At 48.3% G+C, this 14,065-nt stretch overlaps 1 protein-coding gene across 1 annotated transcript in view; it reads left to right on the top strand.

The window, feature by feature from the left end:
- Positions 1-14,065, top strand: part of LOC118092085 (vasoactive intestinal polypeptide receptor 1) — a 163,497-nt gene that overhangs the window by 132,705 nt on the left and 16,727 nt on the right. The window contains exons 4-6 of the mRNA XM_060281068.1: positions 638-745; positions 2,289-2,398; positions 4,511-4,608. Coding sequence (XP_060137051.1) covers positions 638-745; positions 2,289-2,398; positions 4,511-4,608 — 316 coding nt within the window. The remainder of the gene's footprint in view (positions 1-637; positions 746-2,288; positions 2,399-4,510; positions 4,609-14,065) is intronic.

The raw sequence follows: 14,065 nt of genomic DNA, 5'->3' as shown, positions 1-14,065 counted from the left end.
CCTCCTCCTCAGCCACCACCAAGATGCACCAGCAACCTGGGTGGCCCCTGCTAGAATAGATGGGTCACTGACTTGGTCTGGAACCGCAAGACAGAGAAACCAGTAGGAGAACACTTCAATCTCCCAGGACATTCTATACAAGATCTCAAAGCAGCTGTTTTATTACAGAAAAACTTCAGGAACAGACTGGAAAGAGAAGTTGCTGAATTGGAACTCATTACCAAGCTTAAAACCATGGAGCCACCTGGGATGAACAAAGACATTGGATTCTTATCTCATTATGCATGATCAAGCTTTCTTTAGCGCCTCAGCCCTTGCTTTCCCCCCGCAGGACTAATTGCAGTCATCAGCAGTCGTTAACAGCCATCTACAGGTTTACCACTCCCATCAGCCCATCACCCATTCCCACCCACCCAAACCACCCTCTGTATATACATAAGGGTCTGACTGAAGTGTATCTGAAGAAGTGTGCATGCACACGAAAGCTCATACCAAAATAAAAACTTAGTTGGTCTTTAAGGTGCTACTGAATGAATTTTTTGACTTGGTCCAGTGAGCTTCTGTTCTGCTGGACCCTGCATTATCCATCATTCTGGATAGGAGGAGTCTCCAAACTGACACTGAGTTTTCTCCTTAGGATGTGCAGGCGTTTGGGATGGACTAAGTTGCTGGCCCAAAGCTACTTTTGGAGAGACGGTGACGCTCGCCTGCCCAGGATTTTTTGAAGAAATCACCAGCATACATGGCAAGACCCTTTTTTAAAAATCTCCCTCTCTTGTATCTCTCTGTCAGAGCTCTTGTGGGTCAGAGAGTTTTAACCTGCCCTGGGACCTTATTGTGAAGGGTGGGTAGAGAATCTCATGAATTAATGAATAAATGACTAGGGCAAAATTGCATAAATTAATGTGTATATTAGGTCTCAAATGCTGGCGGATTTTCACGAGTCCTTTTAAAAAACTACGCAGCTTAAGTCCAGGCTATACTATATGAAGGACGGTATTCTGCCACAGCATTTTGCCTGGGTTCTGAGTTCTTCAGGGGAGGCCCTTCTCCTGGTCCCCCCCCATCCTCACAGGCTCACATGGTGGAGATGCGGGACAGGGCCTTCTCGGTGGTGGCTGCACCCAGACTTTGGAACTCTCTTCCTAGAGTGGCTCCCTCCTTGTTCCTCTTCCTGCAGACGAAGACTGTTTTGGGAACTGACTGCTTTTAAGGAAAGGACTTTTAATAGTGCTGCTTTTAGCGTTTTTAGGTTCTGCTTTTTTACAGATTTATGTTTGTGTGCAATTTTGATTCTTTTGTAGCTTACTGACCTTTTAACTATTATCCCTTAAAGGCTTTTAGCTAGCCATGTTTAGTCCATGTTTGTTTTCATTTTTGTGAGCCGGCACGAGTCACTGTTCTGGGGGAAAGGCGAGGCACCAAGCAAGCAAGCAAGCAAATTGGATAGTCGACTTCCGATTGGAACCATTTCTAATCCAGAGAAACTGAAATGGGTTGATTCATCCATCTCTAGGTGGTGTTTTCAGGTTCCAGAGCAGATGAACAAGGATATAAGGATACAAACAAGGATAGCCTGGCGTGCTATGGTCCATGGGGTCACGAAGAGTCGGACATGACTAAACGACTAAACAACAACAACAATAAGGAACTAGAACAGGCATCCCCAGCCTTCGGCCCTCCAGATGTTTTGGACTACAATTCCCATCATCCCTGACCACTGGTCCTGTTAGCTAGGGATCATGGGAGTTGTAGGCCAAAACATCTGGAGGGCCTCAGGTTGGGGGTGCCCGAGGAGGTGGCCTCAGAAAAGATGGTCATCAAGTTTCAAAATAGGCAGGTGAGGGGTGTTTGCTGAGCATCTTCTCTCACAGACTAGGGAGTCAAGCCTAGGGGTTATTATGTAAGGCAAACAAGCCCCCTATTGGCTGCCCAGGTCACTTGATACCTTATGGGCTGTTTGCAGTTCCTGTTTGCAGTTCCTGTTCCCAGCATGCCAGGGGGCGCTGAGGAGCAGCAAGGCTCCGACCAGCTAGTCTCTCTCCTAGTAAGCTCTGCTGGTGTCACTGAGAGTGTCCTTTGAGTTTTGTTTTGCTTTTTATAATCAGGTGGTTGTATAAATCTTATGAAAAAAGGTGCCTGCCCCTCTCCCCTGCTGCTGGACACCCTGGTTCACGCCCATTAGTGCTTTAGGTTCTCCAGATGTTGCCATCTCAATTTACTGGTGACATTGTATACTAGGATAGGATGTGTTAACGTTAGAGCTTCACAGCGATATTTTTTCGCAGGGTTCCTGCAGAGAAATTGCACTCCAGGCCTTTACTGGTCAGAGCCATTCCCCCCATATCCAGTTGCCTGCGGGTTGGAAGAGAGTTTAACAAAAGGGCCAGAAGATCAGGTCAGTCAAGCTTTTAAATCTGCACTCAATATTTTCCCGTTTGGGCATCTGAACACAAACTAGACATGCTGGTGGCTTTCCTGCCAGCGCATTCGCACCACGCCTGCCCCCTCTTCCATCACTTTCCCTTGCCCTGTTCGCCTAGAAAAGCAAAAAAGACAATCACGGGTGGGTATAACCAGCGTAAAAACAAAACTGTGCCATGATAACTCCCTGAAACGAGGTTATTTTGGGATATTTATTTCTTTTCTATACCTAGTTTCTTTTGGAATATTTAAATCTATTATTTGGCTTTGAGTTATTATTAGTTGAGTTTTTTTCACCTTACCTATACTTCGTTTCAGGGAGTTATCACGGCACACTTTTGTTTTTACGCTGTTTGCCTAGAAAGCAGAGCGACGTGGTTGGCAGTTGGCCATGAGCGTGTTGCCATTGTTCCCCATTAAGTGCTCTGGATCTTCCACCGTTCAGCTTCATTGGATGACTTTGGGAGGTAAAGGTAAAGGGACCCCTGACCATGAGGTCCAGTCGTGACCGACTCTGGGGTTGCGCTCATCTCGCATTATTGGCCGAGGGAGCCGGCGTATAGCTTCCAGGTCATGTGGCCAGCATGACGAAGCCGCTTCTGGCAAACCAGAGCAGCACATGGAAATGCTGTTTACCTTCCCGCTGTAGCGGTTCCTATTTATCTACTTGCATTTTGATGTGCTTTCGAACTGCTAGGTTGGCAGGAGCTGGGACCAAGCAACGGGAGCTCACCCCATCACAGGGATTCGAACTGCCGACCTTCTGATCAGCAAGCCCTAGGCTCAGTGGTTTAACCCACAGCGCCACCTGGGTTAAATAAGTGACAAGTGGGGGACAAGAAGAAGGAGCATCGCTAGGGTGCTGCAGTTCTGAAGGTGGCATGTCCCGTCCCCCCGCATCAGCTGGTGGACCCAAAGCATCATTGGGATCAGATTAGCAATGGGTCTTTTTGGCCCTTGGTCAAATTCCCACACCGAAGCTAGCCTTGAACAGAAGAGAAACTTCTGAATGCAGAAGTTGGTCATCCTTAGCCTAGATGCATGAAAACAAGCAAATGTGCATCAATCGTGGAAGGGAAGGTCTTCTCATCGTAGTCCTGTGCTGCTCAGTCATGGCAGAGCTCAGTGGAGGGAGAAGCCAGCCAGCCAGCCGAATCTCAGGGGGGTATTGCCTGCAGGCAAAGTCTGTATACAAGGTTCAGTTCAGTCCTAAGGTCAGGAGTATCTCAGTTAGGGTTGCCAGACTCAATAGAGGACAGGACTTCTGTGCCTTTAATTGCCCTGCTCTCTTTTGAGTCCGGAAACCTTGAAGAGAAACCAGCAGACCCTTTGCTTGGAAATTAAACAAAGGGTCTGCTGGTTTCTCTTTAAGGTTTCCGGACTCAAAATGGAGCAGGGCAATTAAAGTCCTGTCCTCTATTGAGTCTGGCAACCCTAATCTCAGTTCACGTAGTCAGATGATCTAGGGGTCAAGAAAGCCGAGGGTTTAAGGTCACAAGAAGCAGCAAGGTCTGGTCAGGAACGACAAATGTTGTTTCCAGCAACCAACTGAGGCTGGAAACTCTGCTTAAGACATAGCTGTCAACTTTCGGATTTGAAAATAAGGGATCAGCAGCCTCACCTGTCCACTTTCGGATCTGAAAATAAGGGATCAGCAGCCTCACCTGTCCTGGGGACAGTCTACGGTATATCTAACAATCCAGGATAGCAGTGGGAAACGGCGCTGGAATAAGGGAATTTCCGGGGGGGGGGGGAGGAAAAGTTGACAGCTGTGGCTTAGATTAAGGGAGTTTCCCACAAAAAAAGGGAGGGTTGGCAGCTAAGGCTTAAGGAAGCTGGAGCCAACTGGTCCTCCTCAGGAGCAAGAAGGCTGATCACCAGCAGGTGGAGTCACTCTGCCTTCTGCTCCTTCAGGCTGCTGTTCAGCAGGTGAAGCCGACTCCTGACCCATGACACTTCTTCTTCTTCTGTCTTCTGCACAATGTCCTCCTCCTCTGTGGTTACCAAGGGAAACGGGGTTTTAACTCTGAAAGATGCGTCCTCCTCCTGTGCCTCCACTTCTGAATCTTCTCTTTCCCCCCCACAGAAATCATACTATTCAACATTCTGGCACATCTACACCGCGGGCTATGCAACTTCCCTGGCTTCGCTCATTACAGCTCTGCTCATCTTCACCTTCTTCCGGTAAACGCTGGAGGTGCTTTTCAGAGTCAGCACCCAGGTCTACACCTATCTCGCCCTCCCCTGGGATTTGAACTAAACGAATAACAAAGAAATTGAGTTTAAAGATACAGTACAAAGTAACAACAAAAGATACAGATAATCTAATAAAACAATTGAGGTCTAATTCAGAATTAAGTCCCCCCAGGATGAATAGTTTTAAACATCATCATCATCATCATTCTTTATTTTATTTTTAAAATAATTTTTATTGAGGATTTTCTTGGTTTACAAAGGTAATGCAGTGTCTCATATTGTTTTCCATTGTTACACATCAAACTTGCTTGTTGAGACATTAGGAAGAAGGGGGGAAGAGGTGGGTGCGAGGGGTGGGGTGCCTCTGTTTTCCTTGATATATGTAGGGGTTCAGTGTCAGCGTTGTTTGTGCGGGTTCTCTGTTGTTCGCTTGTGCTCCTTTGTTGGCGAGAGAGGTTGGGGGTTGGCATAGGGTGTGGTTGTTCATTTGTGGATGGCTGTGGTGGTCTTTGGTTTCTTGTGTGAGTGGGGTGGGTGGGTGTTTTGGTTAATTTAACCAAATTGATTTGAATGCTGACGGTGGGTTTTTGTCCTTGTCTTGTTGGGCTGTGTAAGTGATGAAGGGGAACCATATTGGGGTGAAGGTGTCTTCTTCTGTTTGTCCTTGTGTCATTTTCAGCTTGCCGGTTAGTTTTTCTAGTAGGGCCATTTCCCATACTACTTGATACCATTGGTCCATGTTTGCTCCTGACAGATCTTTCCAGTGTCTGGTTATGATGTTTCTGGTTGCTGACAGTAGGTGGGTTATGAGTTCTTTGTATTCTGCGTGGGCGTTGTTGTCTTGGAAGATGTTTAATAAGGCCAGTTCTGGGGTGATTTCTAGTACTTGCTTAGTTATCTTACAAATTTCTCGTATGGTTATTGTCCAGAATGATTGGATTTGGGGGCATTCCCACCACATGTGGAGGTATGTTCCTGTGGAGGTGCACCCTCTCCAGCATTTTGGTGAGGTTCCTGGGTGTATTAGTGCTAGTTTTCTTGGGGTTAGGTACCACCTGTAGATTAGTATTCATTCATTCATTCTTCATTCATTCTTTATTCATTCTTTATTCGACCGTCAGTCAGAAAAGTTACAATTCTCAGTACAAAGTTAAAAACATCTAAGACATCTAAAAACATGGGCAGCACTAATAAAGGCTATACAGATAAACCCGCATCAATGCAGTCGATTTTACTCTTACGACGCTTGAGAGCTAGGAAGAGAAATTTGGCCACCAAGAAAGCTGTTTTCCCAGTGGGATTATTCAACAAATGTACAACCTGGCTTTCTCTGGATAGACAGCTAAACTGAGATAGGCATGGGGCTATGAGACATTGTCTTAAATCTACATAGAAAGGGCAACTCAGGAGGATATGTTTGGTGGACTCTACCTCACCCAAGGCACAATGGCAAGTTCTCTGATCGTATGGAACTCCCCTGTACCTTCCCCATAATACCACAGATTCGAGGACATTCAGTCTGGCCGCAGTGAGGAGTCTGCGGTATTCCACATAGTGGATTACCGCGAGATAAGGGGCTGGTGTAGCCTGATAGATCTGCTTCCCCCAGGAACATCCCTGGTTTCACGGAGGCTATGTCCTCTTGTCTAGCAATATCGCCCAATCTATGAGCAATCACGGCTCTGGCTTGACTGTATGTCATAGACTCCAAATAAAGACGTGACAGTCCGCAAGTCTGTACTTCATCTAAGACCTCCCTTTTGCAGGATGATTGAAAATCACCCCTCAATATCAAGGGGGCCAAACCCACGGGTTTAAAGCATAGCTTAAGCCATAGCCAAAGCTTTGCTTTCAGGGCCACATACCGAAAAGCTTGGCAGCCAGCCTCTAATCGCAAGACCGCACCCGCTACAGAAGGGGGGGATCCTGAGGATTTGTTTTAAAAACAAAGATGTTTTATTTGGTTACAGGTAGGTAGCCGTGTTGGTCTGGGTCGAAGTAAAATAAAAAAAAATTCCTTCAGTAGCACCTTAAAGACCAACTAAGTTTTTATTTTGGTATGAGCTTTCGTGTGCATGCACACTTCTTCAGATACAGTGAAATGGAAGTTTCCAGGCACTTATGTAGAGAAGGGGTGGGGAGGGGTGGGGATGGGGAGGGGGGATCACTCAGAAGGGTGGTGGAAATGGGTGATTGACTGACTGATAGCTGTTGATGACCGCAAACGACTGCAAATGGTTTTGCATGAAAAAGCAAGGGTTGAGATGGCTGAAGATCGCTTATCATGTATAATGAGATAAGAATCCGATATCTCTGTTCAAACCAGGTCCCTCCATGGTTTTGAGCTTGGTGATAAGTTGCAATTCAGCAACTTCTCTTTCCAGTCTATTTCTGAAATTCTTTTGTAGTAAGACAGCTACTTTGAGATCTTGTATAGAATGTCCTGGGAGATTGAAGTGTTCTCCCACTGGTTTTTCTGTCTTCTGGTTCCTGATGTCAGATTTATGTCCATTTATCCTTTGGCGTAGGGTTTGGCCTGTTTGTCCAATATAGAGAGCTGAAGGGCACTGTTGGCATTTGATGGCATACACAATGTTAGAGGATGAGCAATTAAATAGTCCTGAGATGGTATGTTGGATGTTGTTGGGGCCAGTAATGGTGTTGTCTGGGTGTATGTGGCAGCAAAGTTGGCATCTGGGTTTATTGCAGGCTCTGGTACCAGTGTCCATGTTAAGTCTGGTGGTTGTATTATTGTGGGTGAGGAGTTGTTTAAGATTGGGTGGCTGTCTGTAGGCAATGAAAGGTCTTCCTCCCAGAGCTTGAGAAAGGGAGCTGTCATTGTCCAGGAGAGGCTGTAGATCTCTGATGATGCGTTGTACTGTTTTAGCTTGGGAGCTGTATGTGATGACTAGTGGTGTTCTGTTATTTTCTTTTTTGGGTCTGTCTTGCAGCAGGTTCTCTCTAGGTATCTGTCTGGCTCTGTTGATCTGTTGTTTAACTTCATCAGGTGGATATTTTAGTTCTAAAAAGGTTTGCTGTAGATCTCTTAGGTGAGATTCTCTGTCTGTAGAGTTGGAACAGATGCGGTTGTAACGTAAGGCCTGGCTGTATACGATGGATTGTTTGGTATGTTTGGGATGGTAGCTAGAAGCATGTAGATATGTTTGTCGGTCAGTTGGTTTTCTGTATAAGGTGGTGTCTATATGTCCATCCTGTATTTTTATAGTAGTGTCCAAAAAATGTATTTCTTGCATAGATCCTCCAGATCAGCGGCACAGCCATGGGCACCCGCATGGCCCCACAGTATGCCAACATCTTCATGGCAGATTTAGAACAACGTTTCCTTAACTCCTACCTACTCAAACCTCTCCTGTACCTGCGATACATTGACGATATTTTTATTATCTGGACACATGGACAACAGACCTTGGAAACCTTCCACCAGACATTCAATGACTTTCACCCCACCATCAACCTAACAATGAACCAATCTATGCAAGAAATACATTTTTTGGACACTACTATAAAAATACAGGATGGACATATAGACACCACCTTATACAGAAAACCAACTGACCGACAAACATATCTACATGCTTCTAGCTACCATCCCAAACATACCAAACAATCCATCGTATACAGCCAGGCCTTACGTTACAACCGCATCTGTTCCAACTCTACAGACAGAGAATCTCACCTAAGAGATCTACAGCAAACCTTTTTAGAACTAAAATATCCACCTGATGAAGTTAAACAACAGATCAACAGAGCCAGACAGATACCTAGAGAGAACCTGCTGCAAGACAGACCCAAAAAAGAAAATAACAGAACACCACTAGTCATCACATACAGCTCCCAAGCTAAAACAGTACAACGCATCATCAGAGATCTACAGCCTCTCCTGGACAATGACAGCTCCCTTTCTCAAGCTCTGGGAGGAAGACCTTTCATTGCCTACAGACAGCCACCCAATCTTAAACAACTCCTCACCCACAATAATACAACCACCAGACTTAACATGGACACTGGTACCAGAGCCTGCAATAAACCCAGATGCCAACTTTGCTGCCACATACACCCAGACAACACCATTACTGACCCCAACAACATCCAACATACCATCTCAGGACTATTTAATTGCTCATCCTCTAACATTGTGTATGCCATCAAATGCCAACAGTGCCCTTCAGCTCTCTATATTGGACAAACAGGCCAAACCCTACGCCAAAGGATAAATGGACATAAATCTGACATCAGGAACCAGAAGACAGAAAAACCAGTGGGAGAACACTTCAATCTCCCAGGACATTCTATACAAGATCTCAAAGTAGCTGTCTTACTACAAAAGAATTTCAGAAATAGACTGGAAAGAGAAGTTGCTGAATTGCAACTTATCACCAAGCTCAAAACCATGGAGGGACCTGGTTTGAACAGAGATATCGGATTCTTATCTCATTATACATGATAAGCGATCTTCAGCCATCTCAACCCTTGCTTTTTCATGCAAAACCATTTGCAGTCGTTTGCGGTCATCAACAGCTATCAGTCAGTCAATCACCCATTTCCACCACCCTTCTGAGTGATCCCCCCTCCCCATCCCCACCCCTCCCCACCCCTTCTCTACATAAGTGCCTGGAAACTTCCATTTCACTGTATCTGAAGAAGTGTGCATGCACACGAAAGCTCATACCAAAATAAAAACTTAGTTGGTCTTTAAGGTGCTACTGAAGGAATTTTTTTTTATGTTTTATTTGATTAGCTGTATCTTTGTTGTTACTTTGTACTGTATCTTTAAACTCAGTTTCCTTGTTATTAGTAACACCTTGGGTCGGCTATATATATATTTCTAAAAATGTTGTTAGTAACAGTGACTATATATTCACATGAGCACTGTTCCAGAGTGCAGTGGTACCTCTGGTTAAGAACTTAATTCGTTCCGGAGGTCTGTTCTTAATCTGAAACTGTTCTTAACCTGAAGCATCACTTTGGCTAATGGGGCCTCCTACTGCCACCGCGCCACCGGAGCACAATTTCTGTTCTCATCCTGAAGCAAAGTTCTTAACCTGAGGTACTATTTCTGGGTTAGTGGAGTTTGTAACCTGAAGCGTTTGTAACCCGAGATACCACTGTATTTTCCATTCTCATGTACAGTGGTACCTCAGTTTAAGTACACAATTGGTTCCAGAAGTCTGTACTTAACCTGAAGCATACTTAACCTGAACCAAACTTTCCCATTGAAAGTAATGGAAAGTGGATCAATCCATTCCAGATGGTCCGCTGAGTACTTAAACTGAAGCATACTTAACCTGAAGTGAACTTTCCCATTGAAAGTAATGGAAAGTGGATTAATCCGTTCCAGACGGGTCCGCGGAGTACTCAACCTGAAGCGTACTTAACCCGAAGTATGAGTGTAATTGGTTCTGGAAGTCCGTACTTAGCCTGAAGCATACTTAACCTGAAGCGAACCTTCCCTTTGAAGGTAATGGAAAGTGGATTAATCCGTTCCAGACGGGTCCACAGAGTACTTAAACTGAAAATACTCAAACCGAGGCGTACTTAAACTGAGGTATGACTGTATATAACATCTATTCGAAAAAAGATTGTGTGAGGGACAGGGGATATCGCGAAGTCCCTCCCCTCCTGAGTTCAAGCCCGTCCCCGAGCAAAGGGGAAAGCAGGGAGAGTTCCGATTCCAGTGGGGAAGCAGGAAGTCGTGTCCGAGGCTCAGGCAGGGTAGAGGAGCCAGGGTCCCAGGTGGGACAGGAAGGGGCAAGTAAGGGGGGAAGACCCATCCCCCCAACTCCAGAATTACGCAGGAAGAGGAGGGGCAAGAGGATGGGTCTGCCAAAGCTTTTGTGTTGGAGAAAGACGCGCCAAAAGCCATTAGGAGGTTCTGAAACCGACTGACAACATCGCTCCGTGTAAATAGCAATGACTTGAGCACTGTAAATACGCAGCACCAATAAAAGAATAAAATGCAGAGCTGCGTAGCGTCGTTACTCTGAAGTAGTCCACTCCGGCCACTGTGACAGCAACCTCCTAATCATTTTTGGGCTACTTCGGAGTTGCCGGGATGAGCGTGTCCGAGGCGGAGAAGTGGCGGCAGATCGCTGAGCAAGCCCAGCTAGAACTGCAACAGCTGTCGCTGCAGGCGCAGGGAGAATTGAAGGCAGCTAAAGAGGAGACTAAGAAGGTCCAGGACGACCGGCTACAACTTGCGGAACAGGTGAGAGAGCTCCAGGAAAAAGAGCAGCATTTAAGGGCGGTGGCGGTAGACCTCCAAAACAAGCTGGATGCAGAGAAAAACAAGGCGGGAGGGGCTCCCCAAGTCCAAGTGCTGCCAGGAAGGAGAGCAGGGACCCTTGTAAGCAAGTTCAATGGAGACCCGAAGGAGTTTCAGGGCTTTGAGACTGAGATCGTGTATGCTCTTGAGCTGCACCAGAATGAGTTCCCCGATGATGAGCACAGAGTAGCGTTTATTGTGGAACATCTCACCGGAGCAGCCAGGGAGTGGCTAAGACCATTAATCGCAACCAAGAATCCTTGCATGAAAAATGTCCAACAATTTCTAGAAGGTTTGAGGACGATGTATTCGTCCGATAGTCATTTGGACCAGACTAAGGAGGAACTGCATAATTTACGCCAAGGAAATATGACAGTTCGCGCATATTGGGCGAAATTCACCATGCTGGTGCACAGACTGGGGTGGGTTTTGGATTCGCCTCCCATGCAAGCTGCGTTTTACTTGGGTTTGAGCGAGGAGGTGAAGGATGAACTCTCGAGAGGTCCAAAGCCCAGTACTATGGATCAGCTGAGCAAAGCAGCTCTGGCGGTGGGGGTGAGGCAGGAATCCCGGTGGAACGACAAGCAAGCGACGCGCGCAAAGCGGGCTTGGTTCCCACGGTCGCAGGAGAAGCCACTCCCTCAACAACCCTTTCAAGCCACGCCTGGAGCCAGCCAGGACCAGGAGCCCATGCAGATTGATAGCGCGCGCGCGCGGGCTTTTCAAACCCCAGCGGCGCCAAGACGCAAGGAGGGAAGGGGCGGGAATTGCTTTCTCTGCAACTCACCCCAGCATCTCGTCAGAGACTGCCCACATCGCAGGGAGTGGCAAGGAAAGGCGGGAACGGTGGTGCCCTCCCCCACTGACGCAGCACCACAGCAGGGAAACGGGAAAGCCTGGCTGCAGGAGACAAGGGGCAGCAGCCAGGCACAGTCAGCAGACAACAGCCCCAGCCCGCCCACCCGCACAGAGAGGTGCAGAGCCAGCCCACCCCTCCCAGAGCAGGAGTGGTTCTAGAAGTGACGCTAACGCTCCCAAATGGCTATCCCCTGACGGTCCTCGCCTTAATTGACAGTGGGGCGTCCGCCAACTTCTTCTCGAGAAGCTTTGCAGAAGAGCACCAAATCCAGCTTTTGCAGTTGGATTTTCCTCTGCACGTGGCAACCATTGACGGCAGGGAGCTACTGGGAGGGGCCATCACACATCAAACCCCCCCCATGAGAATGACGGTGGGAAGGCACTCAGAGACACTGGCGTTCAACGTCACCACCATCTCAGACCCCCCCATCGTCTTGGGCATGAGCTGGCTGGCGCGCCACGACCCCTCCATCAGTTGGCACCAGAGGTGCATCACGTTTGGGTCGGACTTTTGTCTGGAACATTGCATGCAGCACCAACCAGGGGAGGGGCCTCCGATAGCCACGGTGGCCACCATGCATATCAAAGGGGGTGAGGCAATACCCAAGCAGTACTGGGACCTGCAGGAGGTCTTCAGCGAAGCGGAGTCCGACCACCTACCCCCGCACAGGCCTTTTGACTGCCAGATCAACCTGGTGCCAGGGGCGACGATACCCCCAGCCAAGCTGTACGCCATGTCAGACCAGGAGCTGGAGGATCTGCGCGCTTTCATCGACAAGAACCTCAAGCGGGGGTTCATAAGGGAAAGCAAGGCAGCAGGGGGCAGCCCGGTCTTCTGGGTGGACAAGAAAGACACGCAACAGCGCCGTCTTGTGGTGGACTTTAGACGGCTGAATTCGGTGACAGAGCCAGTGGCTTTCCCCATGCCCAGAGTGGATGATCTCCTGACAGCGGCACGCAGGGGCAAGATTTTCACCAAGCTGGACCTAAGGGGGGCGTACAACTTGATCAGGATCCGGGAAGGAGATGAATGGAAAACCACGATGTTCACGCCTCTGGGCTCTTTTGAATATCTGGTGATGCCCTTCGGTTTGCAAGGGGGCTCAGCATGCTTCCAGGCCTTCATGCACCACGTCCTGGGGTCCCTCCTCTTCAGGAAATGCTTGGTCTTCCTAGATGACATCCTTATCTACTCGAATGACCCAGTGCAGCACGTGAAAGATGTCAGAGAGGTGTTGCAACGCCTGAAGGAGAACCACCTGTATGTGAAGCTGGAGAAGTGCAAGTTTCACACCAAAGAGGTGGACTTCCTGGGCTACAAGCTGTCAGACAAGGGGCTGGCGATGGACAAGGACAAGGTGCAGGCCATCCTGGACTGGCACAGCCCCAGGACGCGCAAAGATGCCCAACGCCTACTAGGCTTCGCTAACTTCTACAGGAAGTTCATCAAGAACTTCTCTCGCGTTACGGCTCCCATCACGGACTGCCTGAGAGGCAAGCAGAAGTTCAAGTGGACACCAGAGGCGCAAGCAGCGTTCGAAAGCCTCAAGAGAGTGTTCGCCTCAGACCAAAACCTGTTCCATGTGGTGCAGGACGCGCCCCTACGCATTGAGACAGATGCTTCTGAGAAAGCTGTGGGCGCAATTTTGTTGCAACTGGACGCCAACAGGGAGTGGAGACCCTGTGCCTTCTTCTCCAGGAAGCTGACACAGCCTGAACGCAACTACACAGTGTTTGATAGGGAACTTCTTGCGATCTACGCTGCGTTCCAGCACTGGCGACACTTCCTGGTGGGCGCAAAGCACCCCATCCAGGTGTGCACAGACCACAAGAACCTGGAGTTCTGGAGAACTGCCAGGGTGCTCAACCAGCGGCAGATACGGTGGGCAGAGTTCTTCTCGAACTTCAACTTCTCCATCCACTACATCCCGGGGGAGCAGAATGTCAGGGCGGATGCCCTCTCCCGCAAGCCAGAGTACATGGAGGAGGAGGCGCCACCAGCCCCAAGGCACATTTTCCCCCCGTCGGCATGGTCCTGCGGAGCAGCTGTGGTGAGCGCGGCAGAACTCACAGCACTGACGGCAGCGGATGAATTTGCCAACCGCATCTTCAGAGAACTGAGAGGGGGGAGGGAGCAGGCAAAAGACTTTGCAGAACGCAGAGGGCTGCTTTTCTACAAGGGTGCGCTGTACCTACCCACCACCCAGCTTCGACGTACGGTCCTCAAGCAGATGCACGACAACCCTACAGCGGGGCATTTTGGAAGGGACAAAACCGCTCACCTAGTCATGAGACACTTCTGGT

This window comes from Zootoca vivipara, chromosome 12 (assembly GCF_963506605.1).
Source record: "Zootoca vivipara chromosome 12, rZooViv1.1, whole genome shotgun sequence".
NCBI lineage: Eukaryota > Metazoa > Chordata > Lepidosauria > Squamata > Lacertidae > Zootoca > Zootoca vivipara.
The sequence above is the reverse complement of the archived record's forward strand: the minus strand, read 5'-3'. Positions and strand labels throughout refer to the sequence as shown.